Below are 20,465 nucleotides of genomic sequence, written 5' to 3' on the forward strand. Positions count from 1 at the left end.
TGATCAAGTCAAGTAGAGCTTTATTGTCATTCCGCTACATGCGGGGCATACAGTGGAACAAAATGTCATGCCTCACAGGACCACGGTGCTACATAAATACAGGCATACAGCAATGAAGTAAAACAATATAAACCTATACACAACTATCCTACTGATAGATTTTGACTATAAATATACTATATATATAAAAAAAAATTTACCTTATACATAAACTAAAAAATACAAACTATACGAGTGCTTCAGATAAATACTGTACATGTGCGAAGAGAAACATTGTGAGTCAGCAGCTGGCTGGGGAACAGTGCAGGATGATTTGTAGTGCATGAGCATGTAAACATACATATATTACTGAGTCTTTTGTATACACACAGCAGTGTGTGTGTGAAAAGTGACTAGTGCGCATAGAGGAGGAGAGTGTGCTACTACAGGTGGTTTGTACAGGCCCACTCACCTGTGTGTAGCACACTTCGATTGCACAAAAAAAAGTTCCATAAGTTTCATGTGGTCCATGTTTCAGGAGGTAGGGGGTTTGTATGGGGTTTCAGAGAGGGGCAGGTGATTTGAGTTCAGGGCTCTCACAGCCTGGGGAAAAAAGCTGTTGAGCAGTCTGGCAGAGCGGGCTCTGATGCTCCGGTACCGTCTTCCTGATGGTAGGAGCTGGAAGAGACTGTGGGAGGGGTGTGTGGAGTCCTTCACGATACTGTTGGCTTTGCTGGAGCATCGTGTGAGGAAAATGTCCGGGATGGAGGGGAGAGGGGCACCGATGATCCTTGCAGCTGTGTTCACTGTCCGCTGGAGGGTCTTGCGGTCTGCTGCGGTACAGTTCCCGTACCAGAATTTAGTGCTGCTGACTCTCTCCACAGGCGAGCTGTCGATGGTCAGTGGGGGGTGATCACCGGAGTTTCTCTGAAGTCCATCACAACCTCCTTTGTCTTTCTCACATTGAGGGACAGGTTGTTAGTGCCACACCATTTCGCCAGCTGTGCCACTTCCTCTCTGTAGTGCGTTTCATCATTGTTGCTGATGAGGCCTACCACTGTTGTGTCATCAGCAAACTTGATGATGTGGTTGGAGCTGGACTTGGCAGTGCAGTCGTGGGTCAGCAGCGTGAAGAGCAGCGGGCTGAGCACACAGCCTTGTGGGGCACCTTTGCTCAGTGTGGTAGTGCTCGAGGTGTTGTGGCTGACACGGACTGACTGAGGTCTTCCGGTTAGAAAGTCCAGAATCCAATTACAGAGGGAGTTGTTAAGGCCCAGCAGGTTTAGTTTGTTGATGAGCTGTTGTGGGATTATTGTGTTGAATGCTGAGCTGAAGTCAATGAACAGCATTCTAACATAAGAGTCTTTATTTTCTAGGTGGGTAAGAGCCAGGTGGAGGGTGGAGGAGATTGCATCGTCCGTTGAGCGGTTCGGACGGTATGCAAACTGGAGTGGATCGAGTGTGTTGGGGAGGCTGGTTTTGATGTTGTGCATGACTAACCTCTCAAAGCACTTCATTATGATTGGAGTCAGTGCTATGGGACGGTAGTCATTTAGACAGGACACAGGTGATTTCTTTGTTACCGGTATGATTGTTGTGGATTTGAGACATGTGGGGACGACTGCCTGGCTCAGCGAGGTGTTGAAGATATCTGTTAGGATATCTGTCAGCTGTTCAGCACAGTCTTTCAGTACATGGCCAGGTATGTTGTCGGGACCCGCAGCCTTGCGTGGGTTGATCCTAGATAGGGTCTTCCTTACGTCGGCTGGAGACAGACAGAGCGCCTGGTCGTTGGGAGGTGTGGGCAGTTTTTGTGCAGGTGTGTCATTCTGCATTTCTTTATCTGGGAGGGATGTGATGTATGTGGAAGTGTGTCTGCACGGGAGAAGTTTGATCATGCGTCGAACCGAGGAGAGCAATAAAATAGTTGTTTTGTGGGACAATCACTTTTTTTGTAATATTTTAGAGTATTGAAGTAATATTGGTAATAAAAAAATAAATATTAAAAAAAAAAAAAAAAAACCTACACTCATTTTGTCGCCCCCAGGGATCGGCGGCACCCCTAGCATTGGCCTATTCCTCCTATGCCACGGGCCGGCCCTGCCCTCAAGCTATCCTAGGTGTATATGACTTTCTTCTTTCAGACGAACACAGAGTTATTTAAAAAAATATATATATCCTGGCTGTTCCAGTGAATAGGGGGTGAGATTTTGACGGTCATTCGCGTTTGACTTACGTTAACTTCCGTGATGTAGTGCACACTCCTATGATATGCTACGCGACACTACGCATTCTAAACACATGAGCTGCGCAGCACATCATAGGAGTGTGCACTACATCACGGAATTTAACGCAAGTCAAATGCGTATACGCATGGCTCAAGAAGCAAGCTGTTTTGCTTTATAAAGTTTTAAATAAGGATATTTGTCTTACACAAATGCATTGATTCACTTCATAAGGCCTTTATTAACCTCTTGGAGCTGTGTGAAGTACGTTTTAAGATCGCTGGATGATTTTTGAGTTTCAAAATCTCATCTCCCATTCACTACAATTAGAAGGCTTGGAAGCAGGGTATTTCTTTTTAATAATTCTGATTGTGTTCGTCTGAAAAAAGAAAGTCCTATACACCAGGATGGTTTGAGGGTGAGTAAATCATGGGGTAATTTTCATTTTTGGGTGAACTAAATTTTTTACTTGTATTTGTCTCTATTCACCTTAGACCTGAAGATGCTGAAAGAGGAGAGTCAAGAACTGAATGAAAATGAAGAGAAGTACCTGGTTGAGGAAAATCCTGATTTCATAACGGAAGAAAAATATTTTAGCTGCTCGCAGACTCAAAAGACTTCCACACGAAAAATAGCTCAGAAGACTAGAGGTTTCTCCTGCCAACACTGTGGCAAAAGTTTTACTCAAAATGAAACCCTTATAAGACACATGAGAATTCACACCGAAGAGAAACCTTTCACCTGCAAACACTGTGGAAAGATTTTTACTCATAAAGGAAACCTTAAAAAGCACATACGAATTCACACTGGAGAGAAGCCTTATGCATGCACTCAGTGTGGAAAGAGTTTCACTGAAAAAGGAAGTCTTAAAATCCACATGAGAATTCACACTGCAGAGAAGCCATACACATGCCAACAGTGTGGAAAGAATTTCACACAAAATGAAAGGCTTAAAGTCCACATGAGAATTCACACTGGAGAGAAGCCTTTCACCTGCCAAGAGTGTGGAAAAGGTTTCAGACAAAACGAAAGGCTTAAAGTCCATGTAAGAATTCACACTGGAGAGAAGCCTTTCACCTGCAAACAGTGTGGCAAGAGCTTCACTGAAAAAGGAAACCTTGAAGGCCACATGAGAATTCACTCCAGTGAGAAGATATTTACCTGCCAACAGTGTGGAACGAGTTTCACTGAAAAAGGAAACCTTAAAAAACACATGACCGTTCACACTGGAGAGAAGCCTTTCACCTGCCAACAGTGTGGAAAGAGTTTTACGCAAAAAGGACATCTTAAAAGCCACATGATAATTCATACTGGAGAGAAGCCTTATACATGCCCTCAGTGTGGAAAGAGCTTCGCTGAGAAAAGAAACGTAAAACTCCACATGAGCGTTCACACTGGAGAGAAGCCTTTCACTTGCCAACAGTGTGGGAAGAGTTTCACACAAAAAGGACATCTTAAAGTCCACATGAGAAGTCACACGGGAGAGAAAGCTTTTACTTGCCAACAGTGTGCAAAGAGCTTCTCTCAAAGGGGACATCTTAAAGTCCACATGAGAGTTCACACTGGAGAGAAAGCTTTTACTTGCCAACAGTGTGGAAAGAGCTTCTCTCAAAGAGCACATCTTAAAGTCCACATGAGAGTTCACACTGGAGAGAAGCCTTTCACCTGCCAACAGTGTGGAAAGAGCTTCACAACAGAAATAAACCTCAGGTATCACAGGCGAATTCACACAGGAGAGAAGCCGTTTACTTGTGATCAGTGTGGAAAGAGTTTCAAACATAAAAGATCCCTTAACAGTCACTTGAGTTCACCCAAGAAGTGTGGAAAAAGTGTCAGCCTAAACCAGGGGTCAGCAATCTTTATGTCATGAAGTGCCATTTTTAAGTTTTATAGTTGATCCCTTTGCCACAACCCATATACCATATATTTTAAATATTTGTTCAGTTTGCACATCGACTCCTCTGTGGCGGGTCAGATCTGTAGTGATGCGTATTGGAGTAGTGCTGTCACATCCGGTTACCACAAGGCGTTATAACACACTCTGACATGTTTATTTTTTTAGCATTTTGAGAGGAGAAAAGTTTACATACAGTATGTGACTTCAACAACCAGGTGCATTTTGTCCAGTTTCATCTGGAGTGTGGAAAAATGCTCTCTCTTTCTGAGGGCATTTACCCCTGGTCTTTTTTTTTGCGATTGGATACCTATGCGATCAGAGAAAACACATGAATTGACCAGGTACACATGAACTGAGTCTCCACATGCATCGCAGCCATTTTGACGTGTGTGGAATGTGAACAGGTACTCCTGCCGGCATTGATAGCCTAGTGCAGGGGTCTCAAAACTCTGTCCTTCAGAGTTTAGCTCCAAAACCAATTAAACACACCTGAACAGCTCATCAAGGTGTAACTAGGCATACTAGAAACTTTCAGCCAGGTGTTTTGGAGCTGGTTGGAACTAAACTCTGCAGGACAGTGACCCTCCAGAACTGAGTTTGGAGACTCCTGGCCTAGTAGTTAAAGCCCAGGTCACACTGTGCGATTTTGGCCATGATTTGGTCGTCTGAGACAAATTTTGAAAATCCTAAAAGATTCCTATATTCCCAGGCTAAAATATGTAGTCTTTGATCGCTGGTTTTACATGCTCACTGACAGATCAAATTTGACCTCCGACAAAATTCTGGCAGTGTCAGAAGATTAGCCGCACAGTCCTGCATGACTTCTCCTAGGATGAACATCAAACTGTCTCTGTTTTTCAAGACAAGCCATGATCAGAATTAATGATAGAGATTTCCTCTAACCTTGATAAACTCCGGTGCTCTCGTCCTCCACTAATGGATATATGATATGTTGCCTTTGCTATGATTAACACTGGTTGAGCCGCTGCTTTCATGTGGGTGTGTAGTGCTGCTTACACTATTCTTCTTAAATACGTCGGTATTACTCTCATTCATATACAGTGGGGGAAAAAATGATTTGATCCCCTGCTGATTTTGTACGTTTGCCCACTGACAAAGAAATGATCAGTCTATAATTTTAATGGTAGGTTTATTTTGACATTGAGAGACAGAATAACAACAACAAAAAAATCCAAAATAACGCATTTCAAAAAAGTTGATTTGCATTTTAATGAGTGAAATAAATATTTGATCCCCTATCAATCAGCAAGATTTCTGGCTCCTAGGTGTCTTTTATACAGGTAAGGAGCTGAGATTAGGAGCACTCTCTTAAAGGGAGTCTCAGGTTGTTACCTGTATAAAAGACACCTGTCCACAGAAGCTATCAATCAATCAGATTCCAGACTCTCCACCATGGCCGAGACCAAATAGCTGTCCAAGGATGTCAGGGACAAGATTGTAGACCTACACAAGGCTGGAATGGGCTACAAGACCATCGCCAAGCAGCTTGGTGAGAAGGTGACAACAGTTGGTGTGATTATTCACAAATGTAAGAAACACAAAATAAATGTCAATATCCCTCGGACTTGGGCTCCATGCAAGATCTCACCTCGTGGCGTTCCAACGATCATGAAAATGGTGAGGAATCAGCCCAGAACTACACGGGAGGATCTTGTCAATGATCTCAAGGCAGCTGGGACCATAGTCACCAAGAAAACAATTGATAACACACTACACCATGAAGAACTGAAATCCTGCAGCGCCCGCAAGGACCCCCTGCTCAAGAAAGCACATGTACAGCCCGTCTGAAGTTTGCCAATGATTCAGAGGAGAACTGGGTGAAAGTTTTGTGGTCAGATGAGACCAAAATCCAGCTCTTTGGCAATTCAATGATGCTTTGGAAGGGGGTTTTCTGCTAAGGGCACAGGATAACTGCACCGCATCAAAGGGCATTGAAGCCAGCCAGGTCATTGAAAATGGGTTGTGGATGGGTATTCCAGCATGACAATGACCCAAAACACATGGCCAAGGCAACAAAGGAGTGGCTCAAGAAGAAGCACATTAAGGTCCTGCAGTGGCCTAGCCAGTGTCCAGACCTTAATCCCATAGAAAATCTGTGGAGGGAGCTGAAGGTTCGAGTTGCCAAACGTCAGCCTCAAAACCTTAATGACTTGGAGAGGATCTGCAAAGAGGAGTGAGACAAAATCCCTCCAGAAATGTATGCAAACCTGGTGGCCAACTACAAGAAACGTCTGAAGGGTTTTGCCACCAATAACTAAGTCATGTTTTGCGAAGGGGTCAAATAATTATTTCACTCATTAAAATGCAAATCAATTTATAACTTTTGAAATGCATTTTTTCTGGATTTTTTTTGTTGTTATTCTTTCTCTCACTGTTCAAATAAACCTACCATTAAAATTATAGACTGATTATTTTTTTGTCAGTGGGCAAACGTACAAAATCAGCAGGGGATCAAATAATTTTTTCCCCCACTGTACTTTAAATGATAGCCAACATTTCAGCCTCGCATGTGATGCAGCTCACAGTCACTATGTTTATAGGTTGATCACAAGGGCGTAACCATGGTATAGATATTGGGGGGGGTCCAAATGTGAACACCCCCCCCGCAATAAACATTACTTATTGCAAATAGTGGCACTTATCTGCACCTCTGCATTGTAATACATTATAAAATAGTATGCAATAACTTATTGAGTGTAATTTTTACATTTTATTTAAAATTATTAGGACAAAAGCCCTCCCTACACCTACCCTAACCCTACCCGATACTTTGTTCAACGTTTTGATTATTTACTTCATTTTTATTGGAAAATAAATGCTTTTCTGATGTGATTTGAAATTTAAAAAGGGAGAAAAAAAGTTCGCCAACAGGCAGATTCGAACCCCGGTCGAGCATGTCAAAAGAAGCGTAACACGCTTTATCATCTGCGCCACTGAAACTAACGAATGATAACCGTCTTTTGCTAATTTGACTATCCCAATAATACGTTTGTGGGTGGAATTAGTGTAAATAGCCTCTGTCAACAACATGGATATTGGCACTTAGACACTCCAATTTTTTTTTTTTTATTCCCAACAATTAAACAGTTGCCCACAGAAAAAAACAGGGGGTGCTGCAGCATCCTCAGCACCCCCACTTCCCGCGCCTCTGTTACCGTCTGGAAAAAAAAGGCGAATGTCTGCCTGTTCATCCGGTCCTGCTTCTTTGTTTTAGCTCCTACCTTCATTTCATTTAAGCACCAGTTACAGTCGGACTGAGCGGTTTTTTCAAACGATGCCGCAAGCCGACGTTTACGGGCTCAACCAAGTGTACAATCCAGGGGGGGTGGTCACACAGTTTTGTTTCCCTTGTTTTTCCTAAATTGAAAGTAAATCGGAAATAACAGATCCACTAGGCTACAACCAGGGTTCATTAAAGGAGGGCATACCATATGTCACATATTACAATATAATAGGCCTATTATTGGGGGGGACAGATTGGTATATGGTGGTTACGCCCATGGTTGATCATGTAAAACTATGGAAAATTTTTCTTGCGTGCACCAGTTTTTAATGCATCTTGACTGTCGTACAGTCTGACATTAATGACAACTGAGATCCCACAGTGTGACCTGATCATCATGTTCTTACAGTCTAACAAGTAGCAATAGTAAAGGACTATTAAAAATCACACGGTGTGAGCCCGGCTTAACACACTGACATATGGTGCATCTGCGCCTCCGGTGACCTGTGTTCGAATCCTGACTTGCGGTCCTTTTCCGATCTCGTTCCCCTCTCTTCACCCCCATGTTTCTAGTCTCTTCTGTCCTGTCCTAAAAAAGCCCAAAAAACAAGGACTCTGCATACTTTATTGAAGTTTACGGCATTAACTATTTACTGCAGGACAAGCTGTAAGTTGTCAGTAACTTAATAAAACAAGCTGTGTTACTACGAGGAATGAGTACCTCAAAATGTAGATCGGTATGCAGGTGGGAGGTTCTTTATCAGAATGAATTACATACACCTCTCTCTTATTATTGCACACAGCACAAATGATTACTCATTCAAAGTTTCCATCTTTTTTGTGCTATGTAGTTTATTGGTTTCCAAAACAGAAAAAAAAAAAAAAAAATGGATACACGAGTCACAGAAACAAAGACAATGAGAAATTTAAGTGATTTTATTTTGCATTTACATTCTTATGACATTTTATGTTATATTGCTGTTAGGAACACTTAAAAAAGGTTGATCTTTATTATTTAACTAATTGCTTGATGTTTGCTGATCTTTTGTTTGTTTTTTTTTAGACAATTTTTATAAAATTGTACAAGTAAGCTCCATACAGGTGAAAGACTTATTTCCTTTGTGGTCCCTTTTTATATGTCCAATAAAAACTATTATTTGCATGTGTTTATCAGTGTTTTTTTGTTTTTTAAGAAATCCCTATTAGGTCATATGGCACATGTCTTCACTCAGTTTTTCACCACACTCATCTATTATAATGAAAATAAATCGGGGAGGACACACACAATCACAATTAATTTTGCCATCGATTTTTACAAAGCTCATCGTTCTAAGAAGCGAGGCATGCTCTGATTGGCCAGCTATCCAGTGCGTTGTGATTGGCCGAATAACTCAAGCGTGAGATGGAAATGTTTTGCCCTTCACCGTATTGTGATGCCGTGTCCCGGCGCGACGACACAAACACAATAAAACCCATTATAAACGAGGCATTTGTTGCATCCAGTGGGGACATACACTGAACAAAATTATAAATGCAACACTTTTGTTTTTGCCCGTATTTTTCATGAGCTGAACTCAGAGATCTAAGACTTTTTCTATGTACACAAAAGGCCTATTTCTCTCAAATATTGTTCACAAATCTGTCTAAATCTGTGTTAGTGAGCACTTCTCCTTTGCCGAGATACTCCATCCACCTCACAGGTGTGGCATATCAAGATGCTGATTAGATAGCATGATTACTGCACAGGTGTGCCTTAGGCTGGCCACAATAAAAGGCCACTCTAAAATGTGCAGTTTTATCATACAGCACAATGCCACAGATGTCACAAGTTTTGAGGGAGCGTGAAATTGTCATGCTGACTGCAGGAATGTCCACCAGAGCTGTTGCCCGTGAATTGAATGTTCATTTCTCTACCATAAGCCGTCTCCAAAGGCGTTTCAGAGAATTTGGCAGTACATCCAACCGGCCTCACAACCGCAAACCACGTGTAACCACACCAGCCCAAGACCTCCACATCCAGCATCTTCACCTCCAAGATCGTCTGAGACCAGCCACCCGGACAGCTGCTGCAACAATTGGTTTGCATAACCAAAGAATTTCTGCACAAACTGTCAGAAACCGTCTCAGGGAAGCTCAACCTGACTGCAGTTCATCATCGTAACCGACTTGAGTGGGCAAATGCTCACATTCGATGGCTTCTGGCACTTTGGAGAGGTGTTCTCTTCACGGATGAATCCCAGTTTTCACTGTACAGGGCAGATGGCTTACAGCATGTATGGCGTCGTGTGGGTGAGCGGTTTGCTGATGTCAACATTGTGGATCGAGTGGCCCATGGTGGCGGTGGGGTTATGGTATGGGCAGGCGTATGTTATGCACAACGAACACAGATGCATTTTATTGATGGTGTTTTGAATGCACAGAGATACCGTGATGAGATCCTGAGGCCCATTGTTGTGCCATTCATCCACAACCATCACCTCATGTTGCAGCATGATAATGCACGGCCCCATGATGTCTGCATTTGTGATCGGAGAAACGACAAACAACAAGCACTACTCTACACTGCTCAAAACTTGCGTTTGAATCATCAGTGGCAAATTCTTTAAATAAGAAAACGTACTTACAGGTTGTGAGTCAGAAGCGCCAGACTGTCCTTACAAAGCTGGAATTGTCCCACTTTATAGAAATAGCCTTTGAGCAAGCCAGCATTGTAGGCTACTCTGCCAGGTTCAGGAAATAGTCCTCTGTAAAATGCGCTGAACACACTCTAATATTTGGTTTGAACTGTTCTGGAACAGTGTTGTAAATATAACTTAACCTCTGATTTCTAGTTGTCTTCTTTTGGAAGTCCAAACAAAGTACTTTCGCTTTCACAACGAAACACAGCGTCTCCACAACATGGCGCCGCCGGCAGCAACAATACTACAGCGAGATTAAAAGTTCTGCCTTCTTTCATTGCGTATACGTTTGGGCGGTGTTTTGCAAATCTTCCCACACAGTGACGTAGACATGTGGGGCAAGTTTAAATGAGCCGTTATAGGGGGGCGTGGTCGAGTCTTAACTTTTATAAAGAATATCTCTTTGGTTTTGAGACTTTAGTCTTTGCAACTTCAGGGATCTTATCTATGCACAATCAGCTTGTAACACTCCAAAGAGAAAGGAGAACTTGAAATCACATCATATGACCCCTTTAAACTGGGTAAACTTGTATTTGTCTCTGTTCACTAGATCTGATGGTGCTGAAAGAGGAAAGTTGAGAACTGAATGAAAAGGAAGAGAAATATCTGGTTGAGAAAAATCCTGAGTTCATAATGGAAGAAAAAATATTTTAGCTGCCCTCAAATTAAAAGGATTCCCACACGAAAAAGAGCTCAGAAGCAAAGAAGGTTCTCCTGCCAACATTGTGGAAAATGTTTTACTCAAAATGATGCCCTTAAAGTCCACACGAGAATTCACACTGGAGTGAAGCCTTTTACCTGCAAACACTGTGGAAAGAGTTTCGCTGTACAAGGACACCTTAAAAAGCATATACGAATTCACACTGGAGAGAAGCCTAATGCATGCACTCAGTAAGGAAAGAGTTTCACAGAAAAAGGAAACAGAGAAATCCACATAAGAGTTCACACCGGAGAGAAGCCTTTCACCTGCCAACAGTGTGGAAAGAGTTTCACAATAGAAATAAACCTCAGGTATCACATGAGAATTCACACAGGAGAGAAGTCGTTCACATGTGATCAGTGTGGAATGAGTTTCAGACCAAAAAAAAAATAACTCTCAAGAAGTGTGGAAAATGTTAATCCCTGTGCCACAACCGATATACCCCAAGGTTGCTCTCACATGTTTATTATTATTATTATTTTACCATTTTGAGAGTAGAAACGTTTACATATGTGAATTCAAAATATAGATGCATTTTGTCCAGTTTGATCTGGAATCTGAAAAAAATGCCCTCTCTTAATGACATATTGGAGTTGTAATATAACTCCAATGTCATTAAGAGAGGACATTTTTTTATGATGATATGGAGTTGATAAAACGATACAAACTTGATTGTCAAGATCAAAACATATATATATATTTTTTTTGTTACTGACAAAGTAAGAAATTTAATAACCTCTTCCTCTCAACAAGTGAATGCGCTAACTGCAGATTGGTTGGAAAATCTGAAAAAACGGCAATGCACCAGTGATGACACTGCAAGTAGGGTCTTACATATTGTGGCATTGTGTACATATTGAGGATTGTGGGCTTTCCTGGAGTTGTTGGAGCCATTGATGGAACTCGTGTTCACATCATTGCTCCAACTGTAAACGAGGAGACATACCAATAGAAAACAAAGCATCAGTAATAATTTGTGATCATTTTGCACAATGCAAAGCATTTAAAAAAAATACATTTAAATATTAAAATATTTCAGTGTCTTAATTAAATTATTTTAATGTAGTTACATTGAATGATTGGTGTTGTGCTGCTGTGACTTCACATGAGCAGACTCACTATTGGCTGATTCAGAGGTCGAGGTTGACCATTTTGTGTTGACATCATTGTAGTCCTTAGTTCACAACACTTGTGTCACCTCAGTCAACACTTAAGAATCACTCTTAGACTTTACTGAAAGTTGCTTTTAGCTTCTTTATAACAGTCTCCTACTCTTAGAAAAGTCCTACTTTTTTACAAAGCTTAAGACTATTCTTAAGAGCATTTCTGAGAAGTTTTATACATACGGTCTCTCTTTCTTTCTTTTTTTTTTTTAAGATTGGATAACTATCCAATCAGAGAAAACATGAACTGAGTCTCCACATGCATCGCAACCATTTTGATGTGTGTGGAATATGAACAGGGACTCCTGTCGGCATTGATAGCCTAGTGCAGGGGTCTCAAAACTCAGTCCTGGAGGGCCACTGTCCTTCAGAGTTTAGCTCCAAAACCAATTAAACACACCTGAACAGCTCAAGGTGTAACTAGGCATACTAGAAACTTTCAGCCAGGTATTTTGGAGCTGGTTGGAACTAAACTTTGCAGGACAGTGGCCCTCCAGTACTGAGTTTGGAGACCCATGGACTAATGGTTAACAAACTGACATATGGTGAAACTGTGCCTCCAGTGACCTGTGGTTGAATCCTGACTCGCAGTGCTTTGCCGATCTCGTTCCCCTCTCTTCACCCCCATGCTGTCCTGTCAGTCTCTACTGTCCTGTTCTAAAAAAAATAACCTAAAAAACAAGGACTCTGTAGGATCAGAACGAGTCAGACAAAACTATGATTCGATCAGAACATCAAACATGAGGAGCCGAAATTCCAGAAAAGCCCAACAGGACTCATAAATCTGTCAGTGGTACTCTGGCGCCATGAGTCTGGAGCAAGCCTAACCAACAAGCCTCTTTCACAGAACAGCTCGCAACATTAAGACAAAAGAACACTTATTGATAAGTCCAACGCAGGAAGGAGATGTCACATTTGGGGCAAATAATCATGATTAATGGTCAAAGAGATGGCCATCACATGTGTTCCACAAGAGAAATCACGAGCTTCTTTAGATTGACTTTTCCCCCACACATAGAAGACAAAGAACCAGACTGGAATTCTTTAGGAGACCTTTTAACCTCTCTCTGGTCTTCACCGAACATGTCCCTATGTCCTACACAGAACTATACAGAGACTTTCTTTTTCATATGCACATAAAATCATCTTAAAAGGACATTGCTAGGCATAACACTACATTATGTATGCAACCACACATTAGACTGTCATGTTTTAAGCACATATTATGTATGTCTTTTTAATAACTATTGAATGACTTCAAGGTTTATTCGTGTTTGGTATGTATGAGCTTGACAATTCTAGCTTGAAACGTTTCTTTCAATGAATTCTGTGTCAAATGTATCATATTCTGGTTATAGAAATCATGTCCAAAATTATACTTTACAAGAGCGTGTAAAATTCGGACCATGTGACTGATAACATGCTGATTTATGATGGAAGGAACAACCCTAGCTAAGATAATAGCCTATCTAATTGGTCAAGACACCAGTTGGGATGTGTCCAGAAGCCGAGTTTAAAAACTCAGGACACCATCAAATCTTCCCTTCTCTCTTCTCTCTTCTCTTCTTCTTTTGCCACCGCGTTTTGACGCTGCTTTTTAGCGCTCTTTGAGCGTGCTCTGACCTACAGGCCGCGATGAGAAGAAAAACCACCTAGTCTCGTTACATCCTTTCTTTCTTTTATTTTAGTTTATTTTCCGTTGCGAGTTTGGTGTTCTCAGTTTAAGTTTTGCCGCCACGCCTTGTCTCCGAGTTCAACTCGAGCCATGTGACCGCCTCAAAACTTCAACCAGACCAACTCCGCATCCTCAGCCAACGCCCAAGACATCACTTCAACGACTGAACTTCCAGCCAATCAGCACTTGGGAAACCCCTTTTCCTGCAACAACGACGACGACAAAAGGGCATCCCTGTAACACAAAGGCAACGCAAGCAAGTACCTCCAGGTCTAACTGAACTGGTGCATTTAATATAAATTTTAGCCTCATTGAGAAACTCAATGCGAGGGTTAATTAAGTGATTGATGGTTGTTCAGGTCTATGCAATAGCACATATTGCTATAAACTTGGGATTTCACATTCTCATTCTCTAAACTCATCCTTTCTCTCTTTCTGCAACGTGTGAATGTGTTAGATTAGTTTATGTCTTAGGTTTATATAAATAAAGTCTTATTTATATTAAAAAATAGAAGTATCTTGTGTTTTGTGCTTACAAGTTAATGTCTTAATCTGCCGATCTTGTTACTGTGCTTATTAATAGTGTTTTCACTATATTTTGGATTTGAATATCCAGAAGTAATGTTATACGGCTTGTTCAGTGAATCGCTGCCGACTCAGTGATCAGCCGCAAAACAGTGATTCTGTTCAAATTCCCTATAAAATCACAAATGATTCCCTTTGAGCTAAATTAAATTATTTACATATTAAACCCTACAACTCTGTTTACTTGGTTGAAGTTTATGGCAGTGACTGTTTACTGCAGAACAAATTGTAAGCTGTTAGTAACTTAATAAAACAAGTTGTGTTACTACGAGGAATGAGTACCTCAAAATGTAGATCTGTATGCTGATGGGATACTGCTAGATGATTTTAGTCCGTTACTAACCTGACGCAGGAAATACAGTAACAAGGATACAATGTAATCTACTTGAGTCAATAATTACTGAGTAAAACAGAATGGAGTCAAACTTAACTTATTATCAGTCAGGTAAATATGTATTATGCCAATTCAAAGATATCAAATCAAATCACCAGATTCTCAAAGATAAATCTATGAGTAAAAGATGAATACCTGAGATACAACTATTTGAAAATCTGGAATCTGAGGGTGCAAAACATTTTCAATTGCCCAAATAAAGTCCTTAGTAATGCACATTACTAATAAAGGGTTTGTGTTAAACGCTCTCTATTGGTTTCCGGCTGTAATGACGTTGTGGAGAGTAGATGAAGCTGAAAGTGGAAACTCTTAAGATTTACTCAGATACCGTGTTTCTGGCCGTTTTGATATATTTACAGTAGGAAATTTAAAAAATATCTTCATGGAACACGATCTTTACTTAATAACCTAATGATTTTTGGCATACAATTAAAATGTATAACTTTGACCCATACAGTGTATTGTTGGCTATTGCTACAAAATTGCTACACTACTTATGACTGATTTTGTGCTCCAGGGTCACACACATATAGCTACTGTATATATATTACATTTATGTGGAATTTATGGAAAATGTAAAAAGTTCATGCAAAAGTGCTCTTATATCATGAAAGTAGGGCAGTAGAAGCATGCAATGGTGATTTCTTCATCTCAAACTATGTATTGAGACAAAAGCTAACAACAGTGTTGGCTACAGTGTGTGTGTGTGTGTGTGTCTTTGACTGTGGCTGTAAAAAGATTGATAAACTTTTGTTATAACCAAGCTCTTTCCAAAACAAATAAAAACAAATAAAATGAACAAAAGTAAAAATCTCCTGCTCCTTACATGGTTTCTGCAGACAAACATTATTGTTCAGAATCTCATGTAGTTCAAACTCTCACTGAAATTTAACATTGGCCAACATTAATTTATGCAGGAGTTCAACTCTGAACGCCACAGATATGTGTTTTATTATATGTATGTATATTTTTATGTGCATTTCTGATTTGAGCGTGTGAACGGGACTTTTATTTTGGAATGGCTGTATGACGTCATAAGGCTGCGCTGTTAACCAAACGCGAAACTTGTGACTCGCCTGAAGAAAGGTTTGTTTTAAACATTTAAAGTGTTTAATTGACATCTAACTGTTCATGCAAATGTATAGTTTTACCAAGAATTGCAAAACCAAAGCTTTCTTACTGAATTAAACAATGCAATGCTTGATTAATGAGTGTTATTTTTTGTGAGTAAAGCACATCCACACATGAGTAACAGAAGAGATCTCTATATCGAGAATCAGATCAAAAACACGACTTCAGCTACTGGCAGGTGTTTTAGAAGTTGAACTAAATGTTTTGTACAATGATCACACGCTCTGTTGGTTAAAACAGTGTAAATGCAACGAGAAGACAAAGATGTAGGCTATAAGACAATTTTCACAATCCAACTACAAAAGTTTCCAAAACAGTACAAACTTGTCATATCTTTGTTTGTGTTCTTTTAGTAATGTGTAGTTCTAGTTTTGAGTGTTTTTTGGCTAATCAGCTCGCTGACTACTGAAATAGGCAGCTGACTGAGACACATCCAGAAATTTAGTTTTTTCTTTTTAATTTCTTTTTTCTTTATTTTTCTCAGAGAAACTCCCGGTGAAGTGACTGAGATCCATAAAGATGGCGTTTATTAAAGAGGAGAGTGAAGACATCAGGATTGCAGAAGTTTTCAGCTTGAAACAAGAAGATACTGAGGAACAAACAGGTCGGTTTCTTTCTCAAAGCTGAACTCAGTCATTTGATCCTTATTCTGTCCACTTCTACAGATATTAATGGTATTTTTGAAGAATGGGTGTCCTAATTAAGGTGAATAAGACACAAATACTGTTATTATAAGATTATTATAGGGTAAAATTGAATCTTTGACCTTTCTAATGATGGAATCGTCTGTATTTGAAGGTAAAATGATGTCCTGTGTCAAATCAGTACGGGATGCAATTTGTTGCGTATTTTACAAAAGCCCACACTTAGCTGACTAAACAAATAAGGATTTTGCTGTGTGGATAATACTAATAGCAATTATGATGAAATCAGTTTCAAAAGTAGTAGTAGTAGTAGGGCTTGACATTAAGCATTCTCATGTGGTTGTCCTTCGGACAAGTAAATAATGTTACTTGCCTGGAGAGAATTTTTTTAAATTTTTTTTTAGTTATAAATATAATTATTTATTGTAGTTATACAAAACACATTTAGTTTATTTAGTTAGATTTTTATTTTTAAATAAAATAATGAAAAAAAATTATAAAGTGTGATAATACTATTATATTTTAAAGTAAAAAGGGAGTATTAATTACAAATACAATTATTTTATATTAAACTTAAAAATAAAATGCTAATATTTACTTCTTTTTTATATATGAATTTTCAAACTTAAATTAAAATTTTTTTAATTAGAGATCAGTTTAATCAGTCAATTAGTATAAGACATTTGGGCTGTTACCAAACAAATGAAATCAGTACCAACAAAATTCATCTTTAATGCAGCTCTGAGGGACATGGAATGCTTTAATCTGCAGTTATAAATGAATAAATAATGTTTTGATTCATAAAACATTGAATACTGATGTTTGAAATTATTTAAAAATAAAAAATACTGTCAATGTAAAATTAAAACCACCAGTAGGTGGCATCAAGTCACTGTTAATAAGTGAGTCACTGCGATTGAACCGAATCATTTAAACAAGGAACGAAATGCCATCATGTTGCTCAGAGACGCAAAGCAGTGCTGTAGCTGTGTTTGGAGTGATTTTTGTTGGTGAAACAAAGCAAAAACAGTAAATATTTTGTCTAAAACGTAAGTCTCTTAATGTTAACTACCTGTTTATTGAACTTCACATTTGTAATCATAATGGTTTTTGGAGCAAAAAAAAAAAAAAAAAACCGTGTTCGATCTACGTGTGATATTGTTTAACTACATGAAATTATATGAATATATACATTTTCTGCGCCCATATCTTGAATTTTTTGATCATTCCTCATGCATTGTAATACTGAATCATGCAGTGAAACCTAGACGACTTTACGTATGCGTGCACTCTGTAGGTGTGTTTTGTTTGATTTTTGCAATATAGCCTACTCCTCAAAACAACAATTACGAAATTATCGCAAACGATATATATCGCACACCCCTATAACAAAGGCTATATCATAAATAAAGGCAGTTATTATTGTTTTTGGTATTGACTTTTTCAAGTTACTTGTCCGATTGGGCAAGTAAATTTCTCTTTCACTTGCCCGTCCAAAACATTCACTTGACAAGCGGACAAGCGTTAATGTCGAGCCCTGAGTAGAGAAGCTAATTTGCCCATGATTGCGTTTCATGGAATAGAATAGGACTGGAAGGCCAATAAAACATTCTAAATCTGATTAGAGTTTTTTCAAGGGCATTTGATTAGCAGCACCTGACTGCTGCTTACCTCCAAATTCCTATAGAAACAGTAAGGGTGTACTTAGTTTGCAGGGCTCGCAAAATTTCAAAATCCCTGGAAGCCCTTCGGGCAGGTACTCTTCAGATTTTGGTAGCCCTAAAATTAATTTAACTAGCCCAAATTAAATTAAATTTTTTTTTTTTTTTTTTAATATAGAAAATCAGATAGGAGTTTAAATGTCAATCAAAAATATTTTCAATACACAAATATAAACAAATATGAAGGAAGGAATCTTATTTCACTATTTACAGGGTCTGCGCAGAATTTTTAAAAATAAATTTAATGCAATTCATGACCCATTTTAAGAGCTGCACAAGTAAAATGAACACAGAATGAGCGGGGTTGGACAATGTCTATGGTAACATACAGTATTGAGCCATAAAATTACATGATTTACAGTTCAGATACAGGTTTTCATGTTAATTTAAGGTATTATGGTCAGGTATTATGTTAATTTAAAACTTATGAATATTACTGTCTTAATTGTTTAAATTTTTAGAAGGCACATTAACTTCTTTCTGTAAAAAGTTGATATCTGCATTGATCTGACCATAAACAGCAAGAAAGGCTTATTGGAAATGCAAATTCACTCTCTGCCACGAGGTGGCGCTTTAGGAGCGCTGAAATATTGCTGTTTCCCCGGAAACGCTGTACACAAAGCAGCTCTGCGCTCATAAACGCTGCTTTATCAGGAATTATAGGTAAAACGAAATTAAATTGCCAACGATGCGTTTCTGAGGACAGTCGGTTACCTTCAGATACATTCACATAAAGACATCCGCGCCGCGTTTTGACTTGAAACGTGCAGCGCTCATATTAATTCAATGACATCATTGCCTTTTGAAGTTTAATCCTGCCGTATCGCGACTCTTGTCTTTCAGTCCCCAGCTGTAAGACCTCTAGAAATTATAATTAAGACATTTCTTATACCCTTTAACGTATTTAAAACTTTAAGTGTGATACAACTCACTTTTAGAGATTTTAAAGGCCCGCGGGAGATCTGTATTTAAGGAGCCCGTCGGGCAGGGTGGTGATACATTTTGGTCTTTTTTTTTTTTTTTTTTAACAAATGATGACACGGTGTGTCATGTTGTTATTCATCTGAGGTTGTATTTACCGAATTTAAAGAATACTAAGGACTAGATTATCTTTTTTTTTTAATATTATTATGTCCTGATACATAAAAATATAGAATTCAAAGGAGGTTCAATTTCTCTTTAACATGACTAAATTCTGTGTCTCTGGTCTGTTCAGATACAGTCTATATTGCTGCCTCCTGTCTAGCAGGCCAGAGACTCGGGTGTATATGGTTCAATAGGGGTACTGCAAGGCTCAGTACTAGGCCCATTGCTTTTCATTGCTTTTTTCAAGCAGAATGGATGATTATTTTTGAATGATGTCAGTCCACAGTCTGAATTGTCGTTCAGCATCAGTCACATTCACACCATGTTTGTTTGTTTGGCCAGAGGAGAACTGTCCCCGCGACTGAGCCCAAGGTTTTTTCCCCTCCGTTTCTGTCACCTGATGGCATTTGGGTTTCTTGCAACTGTCAACTTTGGTTTTCTTATTTGGAGATTTTTAATATTACTGTTAATATCATATCATAATATCACTTTTGGATAAGAACATATGGATAATTTTATACAGTTGTGCTCAAAAGTTTACATATCCTTGCAGAAACTCCAAATATATGGATACATTTTTACAAAATTAGAGAGATTTAAAAAAATTGTAGGGTAAACATACCTATTAATCTCACCAAAATCTACATTGAGGCATTTTTAGTGCACAAGATATTGGTTTCAGTACAAAAAGTTATGTTAAAATAAAACATTAATTTCTCACACAAAAATATAAAATTTTGTTAAATGACAAAAGCATTTCAATTAAGATATACATCGTTAAATTCAAAAAGTCTGGCTGTGCTTAATGGGTGTATTTTTATACCCTTTAAGCACACACCTGTTCCCATTTAAGCTCACATCAAGTTTTATTAAAAATTCTTGTTTATTTTATGGAAAATGTTTAAAGAATAATTGTAAAAATATGTATTTTTGAAGGTACAAACTCAATCACTAAAATCAAGCAACAAGGCATTCAAGTCGATCACTGCGTTCACTGTCTGATCACAGTTTTTTCTGGTGGGGTAAGAAGGGTACAAGTCGTTATTGCCAGTGATGAATCTGGTACCGTGTGATTCTAAGAAATCTAATTCTTCTCCGGTTCTAGCGTTTAAATCACCCATAAGCAGTACACCCATCACCCATGGCCAGTTCCCTGGGCCTGGAAATGGCTGATTTCTTGTTCAATGTTTTGAAAGGTTTCCTCTTGGAAGTACGGAGACTCGAGGGGAGGGTATATACAGTGGGTACGGAAAGTATTCAGACCCCCTTAAATTTTTCACTCTTTGTTATATTGCAGCCATTTGCTAAAATCATTTAAGTTATTTTTTTTTTCCTCATTAATG

The 20,465-nt window shown here is 39.1% G+C and overlaps 1 protein-coding gene across 3 annotated transcripts in view; it reads left to right on the forward strand.

Annotated features, from left to right (window-relative positions):
• LOC131536473 (gastrula zinc finger protein XlCGF57.1-like) overlaps positions 1 to 20,465 on the forward strand; it is a 298,340-nt gene that overhangs the window by 23,524 nt on the left and 254,351 nt on the right. The window contains exons 1-2 of one of the 3 annotated variants that reach the window (XM_058769413.1): positions 15,491 to 15,626; positions 16,156 to 16,275. The exons of 1 other annotated variant lie outside the window; for it this stretch is intronic. In XM_058769413.1, the coding sequence (XP_058625396.1) occupies positions 16,191 to 16,275 (85 nt within the window). In that variant the 5' untranslated portion in view covers positions 15,491 to 15,626; positions 16,156 to 16,190. Of the gene's footprint in view, positions 1 to 2,698; positions 6,496 to 15,490; positions 15,627 to 16,155; positions 16,276 to 20,465 lie in introns of those variants that run through there. One more of the 3 variants, XM_058769415.1, reaches the window with a different exon arrangement.

This window comes from Onychostoma macrolepis, chromosome 03 (assembly GCF_012432095.1).
Source record: "Onychostoma macrolepis isolate SWU-2019 chromosome 03, ASM1243209v1, whole genome shotgun sequence".
NCBI classification, from domain to species: Eukaryota; Metazoa; Chordata; class Actinopteri; order Cypriniformes; family Cyprinidae; genus Onychostoma; species Onychostoma macrolepis.